Here is a 15,568-nt window from a genome sequence, read left to right on the forward strand (position 1 = left end):
TGTAAAGACAAAATTCTTGATATTTATGCACTCTCAGAGCTGACACCTCTGGCTTCTTGAACAAGTAACCACAAAATACGGGTTACCAAAGACAGAGAAACCTGCTATATTACAGAGAGGGTTCATCCCAGTGTGTTCACCTCTTTCTAGATAACCAAAATTATGGGGGATTGAGCCACTCAGACCCCTCCAATAACAATGAAATCTCTTACACAGCTATGTAAGCCACGCCTCTGTTGTAGAAATTTGGTGCTATTGCTTTCTTGAGACTGGTGTCACTGCAACAGTGAGAACTGTTACAGTTGCACATTAAATCTGGCCTTTTCTTCTAAAGATACAGTATAAATATTTTAAACAAGGACATTCTTAAACAAAATGTTGGTATACTGTGTGTGGTTCCTCTTGAAACCATCACATTAATAAAGTTAAATGAGGAGATAACAGAAGGAATAAAGTTTTGGATCATGGTAATTATGTTGAGATGAGTAAGTATGTTAAAAAATTGCAATGTTAGAAATCATTTTGCTAATCCGTCTTGAAAAGCTTCTACATTGCACAATAATTTTTATTGGAATAAAAAAAAAAGAAACTGCATGACTAAGGTTAACTTTTTTTCAAACAAATAATCATTTTTTTTAAAGCTAAAGAACATGGAAATCTTGCTTGACCGATGGTTGAAAAATTCTTCATCAGATTATCCTAGATGTGGGATTAGTTTCTTAAAGCTCCTTTAATCCTTAAATCATAGCGCCTTGGTTCTTTACTGGTTTCTAATATGCTGAATGTTAAGAATGCTTGGTACTTATGTAAGAAACACACCAGGTCAATACAAATTTTTTTAACAGCTCAAGATCAAAGACAGCATCAGGTTTAGAATAAGCAGTGCATTAAATTCTAAACATACATTTCTTTTCATTTCAGGACATTTTTTCACATTTCTGTTCTCGATTATGTATTAATTAATTCCTTTATTTCCTGTGGCTGTAACCAACTCGAGGTGCAAGCAAATGTTCATTACATTGAGGCAACCAGCGCAGGCATGCATACATATACAAAAGGTCTTTTATTTTTTATTTTTTCTTAAAAAGGATTCATATCACATTTCAACAAGAAGAAATTAAATGAAAGCAGCAGAGGAATGTATCTGGTCGCTGTCTTCCAGACCATTTCTGGATTCCAGAGCATTAATGTTGTTTTTGTAACATTTTGACCAGAATTGTACACAATATTCTAAACACGTTCTTTCTAGTGCATTTCACAATTTTTATGGTTACATCCCTTGATTTAATTTCTGCATTTATTATTTTATTGCTTTCACACACTGTGTAGAAGATGAGGATGAAAAATACAGAAAATAACCAAGGTGAATCACCTACCAAGGGCTCCTGTGTGGTATATAGGAATGTATGTAGGATCTACAGTACATTGTGTAATATCTAGGAAGTGGAGACCAGTGAACAGGTGCATACTGTAAGTGTCAAAGTCCTACAAGAGGAAGTGAACAGAATCCTACAAGACAAAAAAAAAAAGCTTCAGAGATGTGCACAGATGTATTGCTTCCAGGAGTGACCAAACAATATGCTAGCCTGTAAACTTCACAGTAGACACCCTTGTTGATGACAAATTCTAAACTGTGTAATGAATTTATCCAAGTCTATGATAAACAAAATGTCAACACTCCTGCTGCAAAAAGTATTTTCCTAATAATAACTTTGTAGATTTACTGTATTGTGCATATACTGTACGTGACAAGTTTCCTTTGATCCTCAGTAGATTTTTCATCTGTTTCTGTTTTGTTTCCTAAGCATTCTGGATCATTTCGTTTTTATTGCAAAGGCTAGCTAATATGTCATGTACATTTATTTGTAATTATATACGTATCAGGGTTTAAATACTTTTTGAACAAAGGCAGTCAAGATGATATTGGATAATGGCTGGATACAGACAGATCCCCATTAATTATTTTAGAAATGTTTTAAATTGTTTTTTTCTATTTATGATCTGAGATATAAGATGGAATAGATTACTTTCTATGTTTCTATGTTTTTATTCACATATCTTTTTATAATGAATTGACTATTCGAATGTCAACATTTCTTACTGATCCAGCCACATAGGGATTTCAAGCCATGGTTGTAGCCAAGACTTATTTTACTGTATATTCCAGAAGTACATGAGTAAATGTCTCTTCACCCATGTGAGAAGTACTATTGGCACCATACTTAACTTGAACAAGGTTAAGTTTGCAAAAGACTAATTGCAAACTCCCAAGATCATTTCAAAAGGGTATGCAATGTTATTAGCATACAATCTCCCATGAAATGTTTGGAAAAGCAGATTGTTTTATTTTGCATGATATTTCCTCCACTTTGCACAGGTCTTTTGTATTATCGATAATTTCAACTTGCATTGTAGTTCATTTGGCCTATGCAAACCTGTCTCTTTTTTGTTTATATAATCTTGACTAAGTTACAGTACATCAATTTAAATGTGTGTTGTAAATATTAAATTCCTTCTGGATTCCTCTGCAAATTATTCATAAATAGCATTCTCAGATTTCTGTTTATTAAGCTTTTCTTCTTCTTCAAGTGAATTATACATTCTTAGAAACAATTACTTACGATTAAAGACAAAAATAATAAATAGGACAAAGATTTAAATAGTCCTTCGGAACAAATGCCTGTAGTAGCAGCAGAAAGTGAAAATTATGGCTTACTCGAATCACTCAAATTAAGACACTCGATATCAGAAAGAGTTGTGGTTTGACTCCTCCATAAAATAGATAGTGATTTGTCAAAGGTAAAGGCTTTCCAGTGTCTTAATTTATTTTATTCATTTTTGTTATTATTCAATAATTTATATTTATTAATTGGAATTTGATTTGTATTAAATGCTACAGTATGTGTACCACATTGTTTCATCAAGCATCTGAATCCTGTTACAGTTAAACATACTATACTGTATATCAGGAGGTAAATGAATCGCTTTCAACTCAATCTAATTCTGAATAATGTTGAGAGTACCACCTTGTAAAACAGGACACATAATTAGTGTTTTCTTACTGGCTAAATTATTCTTGACAGAAGCCTAATTTACAAAGTACTGGTCATTCTTTGTCGCTACATTTGTTGCATTAATAGAACATGCAAACCAAACATCTGAGGATGTGTAAAGATTAATAACTTCTTTGTAATTACAATTATTTTAAGGTCCATGTATTTAGGGAAGATGTTGCAGTTTTAGTAATTAGCTGTCCACTAATATTTTGGACAGGTATTATACACATTATGCCTTCAAACTATACAAAAACTACAAAGGCTGGCCTGTCCATGTCCAGGACTCTAACGTTTTTAGAATATAACAAGTAAAGCAAACACTGTGAGATACTTGTCCATCTCCATGTCATAGTTACATCACAGTCCCAGTCCTGTTCGATTTTATTCCATTTTGTTTTGAAAATGGATACAGTGCTTGCTTTATAGAGAGTAGCATTTTTTTACAACAATATCAAATAGACCTAGCATGACAACTCATTGGAAAAATCTAAAATCAATCCAACAAATAATAAAATGTGCATTATTATGAATTGTGGTTACAACACATTAATTTATCTAAACTCAAATAATTCCTCTGGTGGAGAGTAGTTTTGTCTACAAGAGGGAGAAACAGAGTTGTAATTTTCATAAGTATCCCAAGAAAAAATGAGAAAAGGGTGATCCTGAATACATCACCATGTGATATTTTTAGCCAGGACAGGACTTCTATCTACTATGCTGGGACCAGACCTAAAAAACCAAGCCCAACATTCATACAGTTGTTGTATTTTAATCATGTTCTGTATCACTAATATCACATGTTGAATGTGGAAAACATCATACAGAATGTCCACTGTGAATTTGCAGAATATTTGTACTTCCCTAAAGTGAAATAGTTATGTGAAGGAAGTACAATGCAATATTGAAAACAGTTTTGGTCTCCACAAAACTATTCTGGAATACGTTCTAAGTAGAGAGACCATGCTAATTTGGTCCTTAAAAGGACCATGCAGTACAAGTAGACTGAAGGATCTCAAACACTTTATTTAACAAAGGAGACTTAGAGGGGACTTGATATACGAATTCAAGATTATAGTAAAGTCAGTCCAGAGTACTCCTTCAGCAGAGCAAGAGAAATCTGCACCCATAGACCCATCCAAGTGGACACTAAGAGGGTAAGTTACATAGTTTGAAAAAAGGAGCTTCTGTATGTGTTGCACAATGTGTTGAGTGTCTTGAACAATGCTGTTGAAGCAGATGTCCTGGGACACTACAAGAGTGAGCAGGTTAAACTTTGTACTACTGAACTAGCAACCAGCAAACAAACAGGATGGACAGAATAACCTCCTCCCAGTTCTGTTTATTTCACAGAACAAGGAATCAAAGGACCATGAATACATATACTAGCAGATTTCACTAATAGACATTGTGAGTTTTTTACTTGTAATGGACAGGTACGATTTTCTAAAGAACTCTGATATAAGTAAGATAATTTCTGGAGAGAACATTCTGTTAACACAGTCTCTCGTTTTAATCTTTTTTTGGATATTCCCAGAGGGCAAATCTTGAGACAGCTGGCACACATTTTGTCTGTTCCAGTCATGTTTTGTGATTGACAGCTGTGGGAGTAAATAAATCATATCTTCTCAAAAACATGCATTCATACAAGTCACAAAAGCAAGTTAATAAAGAAAAATAGAAGCTGCAAATTATGTATTATATAATTATATACCAAATATAGTTCACGGGTAGGAAAGCTGTAATTTTCCATTGCAGTCCCTTGGAACATCTACAGTATGTACAGTACATCTGCCACCCCTTCACAAGGTTATGGATGCCCTAGTGAATACATTTTGTCGGTTGGTCCCTGAGCCATATCTGTTCTGTGCTTGGACCTTGTTGTCATCAGGTTATTTTTTTTACCTCGGACAGCTTCCTAGACTGCATAGCTGTTGCCCTGAGGATGAAGTCATCTCTTTGAGGCATCTTTTTGTCACAAGACAATGTGAGCCCAGAAGCTTGGTTTTAATCTTTTATTTCATCTATCTAACATCTGGATCTGGTCAACTTCATCTCTTTGGCATGATGAAGAATGGTCTCTGTGTCTATAACTTCAATAATAATAGCAAGGTTCAAGTGTCAGTGCAGGAATGACACAGTGAACAGCCAGGATAACAGTGGGTAACAGGGAAATATGGATATGCAAGCATACAAACTTAAAAATGATAAATAGCCTACAAACCTGTAAAGCACCTTTGGCAGATAATTCTCAAATTAACTTTAATCTATATAAAAAATATTTAATAGGACCATAATATATATGCAAATAAAAAGAAAGTGGTTTGTAACTGTTATTTCCTACTTTAACTGGACAAAAAGAGTTTTAACCTGTACTGGTACTTTATTTAAAAGGGGCTTCTCACATAATGTTGTCTTTCAGCCTTTATTACTAAATGGCAATTGACACAGCCAACTGCATAGCGAACACGGTAATGAATAAAATGTTTTAAGAAACAGGCTATATTATAACTAGTTTATTTATACTACTGACATTAGTAAGATTATCACATAGTGGCTTATATTACGTTGAAGAATAAAATAATATCTGTTTTTGAAATATAAGGCTTGCATTTACCTTAATTGATAATGATCCTTGAACAAGATGAGTCCAAAACAAGCATTCACAGCTGTGAATGGGACTATTTCAATAAAGAAAGTGTTTCTACCAAGAAGCTGTGCTTTTTTTAATGGTGCTCAGTCCTAATGTGTATGATACTTTTTTGCTATACACTTCTTTTTTGAATACCATTCCTTGCATTAGAGTGTTAAGATCTTTTTTGCTTTTCTTTCAAAAGGAAGAACCAAATGGCTTCTACTAACAATGCATTTAACTAATACATAGCTAAAGATATACAGTAGGTTTTTATAAACCCATCTTACTGTATATTAAATGTCAAACTCTTTTTAGAATTCTGCATGTAGTCTATTGTCTGTAGCTGATCAGACCTAACATATCCTATAAAAGTCAGGGCAAAGCAAGGGTCCAGAAACCAGGAAACAAACACAGCAAGAGCTAAAGAACTTGGGGCAAAGTTAATAATACGCAGTATTTTTCTACTATAGTATGCCCAAAATAAGCAATTTCATATTTTAATGATTGCTTGCATTTATATAGCGTTTTTATCCCAAAGCATTTGACAAATACAGTAGGAGGAGAAAAACTTCATCTAAAGTGTGCCACCCACAAGGGTGTGCTTGGCAGTCATTGTGTGCCAGTAATTCCACTGCCCAGCAAGGTGTAGAAGTGAGAAATCAACTCGTCAAATTTAAGGGAGGGCAGATTGTTTAAGCCCAGAGTAAAATTTAGCCAGGACAGCAGCTTTAACACTCCTACATGATAACATCTCATCTGAAAGGTCACCTCCTACAGTACAGAGTCCCCAGCTCAATAAGAATATTAGCTATTCCAGACTATAACTCTTTGCTGTAAACTATAAAAATAGTCATTAAATATATAGCCTCCATACTTTAGGAAGAAGTGACCTGTGCACAGTTTGTGACCTTCTGAACTGAGAAAAAAATGGGAAAAAAATATTCCATTTCCTGTTGGATTGTTAGCTCTGTGCAAAACTACAGTGTTATAAACCGGATATATATTTTATATATATTTAAATATATAACAGTTTTCCTCTGTAAAGTAATTGTGTAGAATTTTTAGTAAAATGTAAAAGTTTAATAGAAAATAGCAAATATTGAAATAAACATAACTTTTTGGGCACTTTGTTAAAACATCCTCAAATTTTGGATTGCAGCTAATTGCAAAAATCTTTTGGAAGAGTAATGTTATTGGCAGCTACATGAATTAGTATAGTCCTAATAATCAATTACAATATCAATAAATAAGCAATTAACTGATATACACTTCTACATGTTTTTATTAGTTATTTCACATAGTGTAGATTCCAATCAATATGTGGTTATTTGATTTCAAACCATAATACAATAATGTGTCATGATATACAGTACAGTGCTCAGTCACTTGGAACTATGAGCTCTTAAAGCTGTTTCAGGGATGTAGGGGAACAAATATATTCCAGGGGACAAAGAGTGCAGAGGAAGTACATTAAGTTAATAACAATAAATTCCTGTCTGGCCAGGCAAATGAGACTCAGAGCACCGTCTTGCAGAGTCTTACAAAAATGATGCAAATATTTGAAGTCTTTTGGAACACATAAAAAATGCACTCTTCATGGTAAATACTTATGCTATATGAGTAACTTTGTGTGGTTCAGCTATTAATGATAAGACAGGGTTTAATTGCATTAGAGGAGACCTATTTTCTTTCTTGCACTCAGTCACTGGGACATTTATCTCCCGGAAACACAGCTGCCACTGGTGAATTAAAGGGAGAGAGCTAGTATCTCCAAGGTAGCCAATCATACCTAACATCTCCTGTCAAAGTCAGGCCAAAGCAAGGGTCCAGAAACCAGGAATCAAACACTAAAGATCTAAAGAGCCCAGGACGAAGTTAAGAACGTAGCAGGCTCTGTAAGAGTTCCCAAGCACTGCCAGTTCCATGGTTATGTCTTTTACCACCTATGGCAGGAGTGGTGGATAATTGCCTCCAGGTGGTGTAAGATTACAGTTGAATTAATTATCGTGTTAACCAGTGCTGAATGACAGGAAATGTTAGGTGTGGCCTGCTACTGTGTAGATACTAGCTTGCCCCACCACTCATCCATGGCAACAGGCATGACATAGTGGTTATTTTCTCTCTGACGTAGAATCCTGCTGAATTGTCTTGAAAAGGCATTGATTTAATTAATTTAGTTACATAAACGTCACACTTCATTAAATGTGCCAGTATTTGAATTGCCAATTGACTTTGCTAATTGAACTGCGGTCCTTAAATTAAGACTATACTAAATTAGTTTGATAATTTATTTTTATTTAAAAGACTTTTTCAAGTGATCATTATTATGTAAAGGCTCACATTACCCTGTCAGCCTGGTGAAACACCATGACTTGTTTAGCTTGAGACATAAATGCGAGGAAGCCATAGAGAGCAGCAGTTTAATTGAAAAGCACACCTTAGACATAAGGATGTATCAAAGACTAAAAGACTAGTGGGTAGTATGTGTGGCTTGTTTGCTATTCCTTATTACTGCCAAGCCCCAGTGTACAATTTCATTATTATTCCTGTACTTGAACTTAGCTCTTAAAAAGCTACAGCTTTCCATTATGCTGCAAAAAAAAGTTTTTTTTTTTAAATCAGAAAGTCACCTTTTCTAAGCACACGTGGATTTCTCCTCTCTCTCCATTGCTTTCTTTAGCCAAGGCATGAGAGAGGATCTTCTTTGGAGATTTCGTATTGCAGCTTTTACTGCACAAATAGCCTACTTAAAGTAGGTTGTGAAAGATGTCAACTCTGCAATGTCACTTTATAAGGCATTGAATTAAAGTAGGTCCTCACTTCTGTGGCATGTACTTAAAGGGAAACCTGAACAAAATGCTTTTTCAGGTTCATCAAGAAAAACCCAGACACACAGGCATTGTAACCCATATCTCCTTCATTAACATGAACAAGCAAGCAACAAACAACAGATTGTTAGTCTATACCTTCTCTAATGATTGCTGCAAATGAATTTGAGTCTAACAAATGTAGACCTGCTATTTTGCAGCATGCAGACTAACAGGGGAAATAAAAAGAGTCATGTACATCAGCAACAAAATTACCAAACAGGGAAAAATACTGTAAAATAGAGTGTAGTAGAAGGTGTGACCCTTGTAACTACACATCACATAATTGACTTTGCTACCTATATTTAACCTATTTAAATCAGTTCAAGACAACACACACCTGAATTGCTTTTAAACATTATGTAAACACATCTTCAGTCTCTTTTCTCTTTAGACTCCTTCCTCTACCCACTCCACTCGACTTCTTTCTTCAGACATGTTGAACCCCCTCACTGTTCTTTTACTTTCAGAGCCCATTTAATTTCCACTCTCGCTCCTCAATTAGTGGAATTAATTTCCCACAGAATTCAGAAGAGCTCTGTCCCTGACCACCTGCTCAAGTGCTGAACAAACAGCACCTTTGATCTCCCAGCTCTCAACTATATCTTTTAATTCTTACACTGTATTTTATTGTTTTAATTTCCAAATTGCATTTATTCTTTGTAAACATGGAATGCAGTTTACATTACTGTTATCATTACTGTTGTTTATTCGCATTATCTAAATACTGTTTAATTTCACATTGTGTTTGCACACCTTTTTCATTGCTCTTTGAGATTGTGCAAGCCTTATTGTAATTTTATTAAATTAAGTGAACATATTTTCTTATGGGTGGGTAGCTGTGTCAGCATGCATAGGTTGCAAAGGAACAAGTAATAGGTTTATTCCATGCTGAAAAAAAGAAGAAAGAAAACCCAACGTTTCGGCCGTGGAGCCTTCTTCAGGTGTGAGGAAGACAGGGCAGGCTCCACAGCCGAAACATTATGTTTTCTTTCTTCTTTTTTTCAGCATGGAATAAACCTATTACTTGCCTATTTTCTTCTTGTACTGCACTATTATTGTATCTACACAATTAGTCCTTAGACTTACATATTAAGTTAACTTATATTTCAATATTCTATTTAGTAACATGCCCTCAGATGAGGGTACCTGTAAAATAAATAACTATCGCAGCAACAACATCTTAGTACTGAAATGAAAGAAGGATGACTTCTTTTTTATTATATGAAATAAAACATTGTAATGAGACCAAATGTGTGTTTTTAAGCAAACCTTTAATCTGGAAACACTCAACGGTGTGTGATGTAAAACAGGCCCTAGTGTTGTAGCATTTAATAAAGCCCCAAGCCCCGCATATGTCCATAATAAAGTTACAGCAACTCAATCAGATGGCATAATATTTGGAAAAAAACTGAACACATTAAAATATACTGCACACATACATTTAATCATAAGAAGTTTTTGTTAAACATTTTTAGCACAATACACATAATTGTTGGATTTCCATTTTGATTCATTTGGGAATTTTATCTTCTTTAGATTATTTTATATACATTTCTAAACAAGTTCATATTACCCAAAATGCAAAACATTTTTTGTCATTCCTCAGCTGTCTTAATGCAGCTCATGATTTGTATAGGCTGCTGCAAAATCAGGAAACCTCCTGTCTTGTAAAATCTGTCTTTTGTTAACTTCATAACTTCTGAAGTGCTATGTTAACCAATCATATTAAAACCAAGGCTTATAATATAAATATATAGTACTTCAAATATTCATTGTTTCCCATAGTGGAGGCTTGTAATAACCTAATGAATTTCTGCTTTTAAGTCAGGTGTCAAATTAAAGATTTACTGTATAGACAAACTGAAGATTTACTGTACAGACCGAGAGCCATCTCTATCCAGTTTTCCTGGAGGCATTACACATCAGCAGATATTTATTTTCTTCCATAAACAAAGAACCATTATAAAAAGAGAAAAAAAGATTAGTTAAGGGGACTTAAAAAAAGAGCTAATGTTTGCCAAGACTGCATATGCAACTAAGTCTCTAACAAAGGTACAGTTTCAATATTTATATGAAATACAATATGTTTAAGCAAAATTAAGACGCAACAGTCAGATTTATTTCAATAGCTCATTTAGAACATACATATTGTAATGCTATTTTAATTTTAAAAAGTTAAGTTTGCAGATTGCTTAATTAATATTTTCCATGGGATCCCGAGTTCAAGCCATAATTTAATAAAAATAAAATATAGTGTTTTGGAATTTTATTTCTGATTAAACTCCCAGAATGAGTTGATTAAATATCTGTGAAAAGAACCAATCAAAAATATATTATTTTAATTCATGCAAGAACAGTGAAATATATGAACATGCTCCACTCAAGCAGTCAAGATCACATGTCTGCTACCAACATGACTGAATGCAACCTGTCTGCAGGGATGAGAAGTTTCTTTTCAGTAATGAACAGGCTATTTCATAGTCTGGGAAATGGATTCTGTGGGAGACAGGCCACATCCTGGAAGATTGAGGGCCACACAGGCCCAAGATTGTCACATGAATGTGACCCATCTGCATAATAACTGCAGTAGCTACAGCAGAAGAGATTACAGGAAGACATAATCTGCACATCAGCTGTAGCTTGCTGTCTGTATGAAAATTATATGCATGTTCAGAGGCCATTCACAGATAATATATTGACAGCTGTTAAAGGAAACTGCTGTTTTCTGTGGGCCACAGAACACTCAAAATCGCTTTGTGTTTTATTCACTGATAAATACCATTGCCCTTGACAAACCTGACAAAGGATACTACTTGTGTGGAGATGTGCTGGTGAGCATTATGCTGTTTGTTAAGTTGTCAACCAGTCGGATGCTGGAAATATGGTGATATGGAGAGGAATCTCCTTTAACAAAAGAACAAACAAATCTGCCTTTGGTGCAGAATGAGAGCAATCTTACTACATAGTGATATACTCATGAACGTTTGGTGTTTTCCAGCAGGACAATGAAAGACCACACAGTGCTGGGATTACAATGGCACAATCTCAAGAGAACTATGCTGAAGATTTGCTGTAGCCTGCTTTTTTTAACCTGAGTTAACCAATGCCATCAATATGCGGCAGCTTCAAACTACTGAAGGCTATAATATATCTAACATACAAGGTTGATTCTAACTTTATAAGCTCATGTATCATTCTGAAAAGCTACCATGATTCTTTTATCTATATATTCTTCACATTTACTGCAATTTTGCTTGATTCCTTAATTTAAAAAAATTGAGTAAATCAATTTGAGTATTTTTATTATATCTTCCTAGTAGTTAATTTCTGACACCAGAAATATGCATTCACAATAACCAAAATACCACAATAAGTAAAAATAACATGATTCTAATTTTACCTCCTGTCTCTTGTGTCATGTACTGTATAATGCCCGTCTACTGCATTATCAGTTCAGTTATAAGATGAGAAGAAACTCACACACATCCAAGTTATTGAATTTAACATACTATGCTCCTGTTATTATTGTTATATTTCTTTCTCATCACTACTACAACTTATAAGTAGCAGGAGGTATTATAAGCAGCACTGTATTTATTCGAGAACTAATTAAACAGTTTAAGAGAGCTGTGATTATTCTGAAACACTGAATCCAATATGGAGACCTCATTAGAATTGACATTGAAAGTAATAAGGCTTAGAACAAATCATTCACTGATGTCACCTTTAAAAAATAATTTCTGTTCTAAAAGGACAGAAGGAACTGATAAGCCAATCTGCTCCTTTTTCTGCATTACATTAGGAGAATGAATAATTGGCATGGTAGTCCCGATGCAAACTTGATTCTTTAACAAACAGTATGAACCCATAAATGATCATTAACAGATGGAGATGTGAATAGTGAAAATATATATATTTCAATTGCTTACAACAGAAAATAATACAAAAAAGTCAAAAACGAGGAAAATAACCAAAGTTTTGTTGTCCTAAGCCAAAAGTGTCTCAGCCCCACAAGTGACAAATCATATTACGGGTCAAGTCCATCATAGGATATATTCAACAAGTCTACACATCTATTAACTAGAGTGAATGTATTTCTGATTTGGTTATTTTCCTTCCACATCATTCAAATGCCAGTTCCTGAACTTTGTCCTGTAGGGGTAAACCCACCTAAAAGAACAAAAGTGAACAGAAACTTCTCTCTTCACTCATTCTGGGCTGATCATTTCCTTTTATTGTCTTTCTAATACAACAGTAATGCAACATTGCATCCCATCAGGTGATCAGGTGACCAGCATTTGAGTCTCTCTATTGATTGGTCTCTAGAATTAGGAGCCGGTGTGTCATTTTTTAAAGGATTTCTGCTTAGCCCTATGAAGACAGGCAACACCATCAAAAGTCAGCACAAGTTAAAAACAAATTCTGTTTAGATTTATTGTGATGTGAAGAGCAAAGACTCACCCTGTTGGCTGCGCCTCTGTGCATACACAACCACCACTGCAGCGAGCATCACACAGCAGGCTGATGTGACAATATTTGCCATCTGTTGAGGAAACAAAAGTGCTTGTTAGGGTGGTTCAAACAGACAGCTCCGAAGCAGCGCTAGGGAAAACAGAAGTGAAGCACTTCTTGTCTTGTGCAGCTCATCAGTGAAATCATCTTCCCAGGGGAATGCCCCTTTACAAGCTGCAAGGCCTTAAAGAGACAGCATTGCCTGTTCAACCCCCTTGGCTCTTCAGTGAGATGCACCACCCAGTGATAAAAAAAAACATGTCCCACACAATGCTGGGTTCTGTTTGTCAAACGGATGCTTCGTGTTCAACTTCTCTTGCACTCAGGAGCATTGGGGGATTCTGTCCTGACACTGAAAATTCACTATTATTTTTTAGGCATTTTCTTTTGTCTTAAGAATATAAATAATTTCATGTTGCCTGTACTGCATGAGACATGGCATGAGTCATGAAACAGACTTTGGTTCAGCAGATAAATCAAATGTCTAAATCTCTAGGTTTTAATGTTTCTCTACTTATACAGTATTTCAAATGTATTTTGCTGGAAGGCATGTTTTGAAGAATGAAAACGATTTGTTAACCCTGGATCTCTGAAAGAGAGGAGTCAGTAACCAAAGGGATACTGCTTCTCCAAGGGATGAAAGATGAAAATTTTCACCAATATCATTAGCAAATCAGTCAACAGAGTGATGCCCTAACTTCTTCCTCTCTCCTGAGATATTGTTTCAAAGGACTATATTATCTCTCACTACATTTTGTATTATTTGAGGTACAGTATAACGTAAAAAGGAAGCTCATTGTCGGTTTTTCTCACCACTTGTATTACATTAGAGCTGAATAATTTCACACAGGTTTGTTTCCTTTAATGATCACGCTATTGTTGTTACAGCCTTTTTAGATTCAAGAAACATGTAAGAAACATTTTTTGGCATCATCCTTTAAAAAATTTGTTTTTTTTAAATCAGGGATCATATAGGTATAAAATAAAGCACTCAACAAACACTTGTAATATGTTTCTTTCTATTTAATTGCACAATAGTCATTTGTATTTCAATCTTTGTATATCTTACCTCTGTTTTGTTGCTTCTATTTTTCTCTGCTTTCATTCTTCCTATTTTACCTTCTTTATCAGCACTACAACCAACTTAAGTGGGTGACGAATGATTAAGACAGTATTTGCAGAATATTATTTCAATGCACCTTTCACAGCACAGCCTAAGCAAAACGAAAAGGCATTAGAATTTTACAATATACATTTTCTTTTTTTATTAAACTAAACAAAGGATTATTATGGTTGAGTAGCCCCACATAATTTGCTGCAGGGGATATACCTGTAAACACAAAAACCATACTTCTGATGACACAATAAACCAAGATCCTGGCTACTTAGTAAAAAAAATACCATAACACTTTGCAAAGAGCAGGTGTTAACCATGGTATCCTAGCTAAATTAATCTCTGGCTCGTAAAAGGGACAACCTACAGTTCCACTTTAAGTCCATACGTAAAACAATATCTAATTTCTCCTCAAGAATTAAGGTGTAGTGATGATGCTGGTGTATAATGTCAGCCATGCATCACTTAAATGTGGACCTGCCTTCCAAACGTGGGTGGCATGTTCCCTCCTATGTGTAAAGTGATTTGGAAACCAATCATAAATGTATATACTGAACATGTAAAGAATTAGTATTAATAAAAGCCACTGCTCTCATATGTATGTAATAAAATGGGAGCCCAGCTTCCTTTCCCAAGGGAATAAACCTTAGGTGGATAATTCAGATCAATCAAATTTTGCCTGTATGTCTTTAGAACAAAAAGAAAGGAGCACCCAGTAAACACCCATGGGAGCACAGAGACAAAGTGCAAACACCATACTGAAAAGCACCAAGAACCAATATTAAACTCATGACTCTGGTACTGTGCTAACTGCCATTCCACTACTGCTAAAATAATATAATTTGTTTTCAACTTTAACATTAATAATGTTCCATTTGTACTATACATTTATAATAATTAACAATGGTGAATTCTAGTTCTCAGGTATTAATTACTTTCTGCCTAGGGTGTTAATTACTCACAGGTGTTTGCCCATGAGAAAACAATTATGTTAAATCTCTTCACTTTTCTTAATTTAAAGTGACCACAAGCTGCCACATAATCCTTCTCACTTTTACACTCTTCTGACTGTAAATGTAAAGGCTTTTGACTTCAGGCTTATTTTTTTTCAGGCTAAAGCTTGGTTTAGTTGTCTGTGTCTTTTTTGATAGTGGGGATTATCAATTTCCTTATTATCTGTGTTAAACATTTAACTACAGAGAAGAATTAAATGCTCAAACTTAAAAGCTGCTTTTAAGTTTAAGTCCTTAGACATGCACTGCACTGAGAATGATTAAAAGGTAGGAACTAAAGCTGGCGCACTTATAATGTAAACAAATTTATACATAGGTTGTATGTCTGCACATTGAACCCTTTTAAAAAAACCTGAGTATTCTGTTAAATC

At 34.7% G+C, this 15,568-nt stretch overlaps 1 protein-coding gene across 1 annotated transcript in view; it reads right to left on the minus strand.

The window, feature by feature from the left end:
* cntfr (ciliary neurotrophic factor receptor) overlaps positions 1-15,568 on the minus strand; it is a 199,191-nt gene that overhangs the window by 124,714 nt on the left and 58,909 nt on the right. The window contains exon 2 of the mRNA XM_015340196.2: positions 13,020-13,101. Coding sequence (XP_015195682.2) covers positions 13,020-13,101 — 82 coding nt within the window. The remainder of the gene's footprint in view (positions 1-13,019; positions 13,102-15,568) is intronic.

The sequence above is a fragment of the Lepisosteus oculatus genome, chromosome 3 (genome assembly GCF_040954835.1).
Source record: "Lepisosteus oculatus isolate fLepOcu1 chromosome 3, fLepOcu1.hap2, whole genome shotgun sequence".
NCBI classification, from domain to species: Eukaryota; Metazoa; Chordata; class Actinopteri; order Semionotiformes; family Lepisosteidae; genus Lepisosteus; species Lepisosteus oculatus.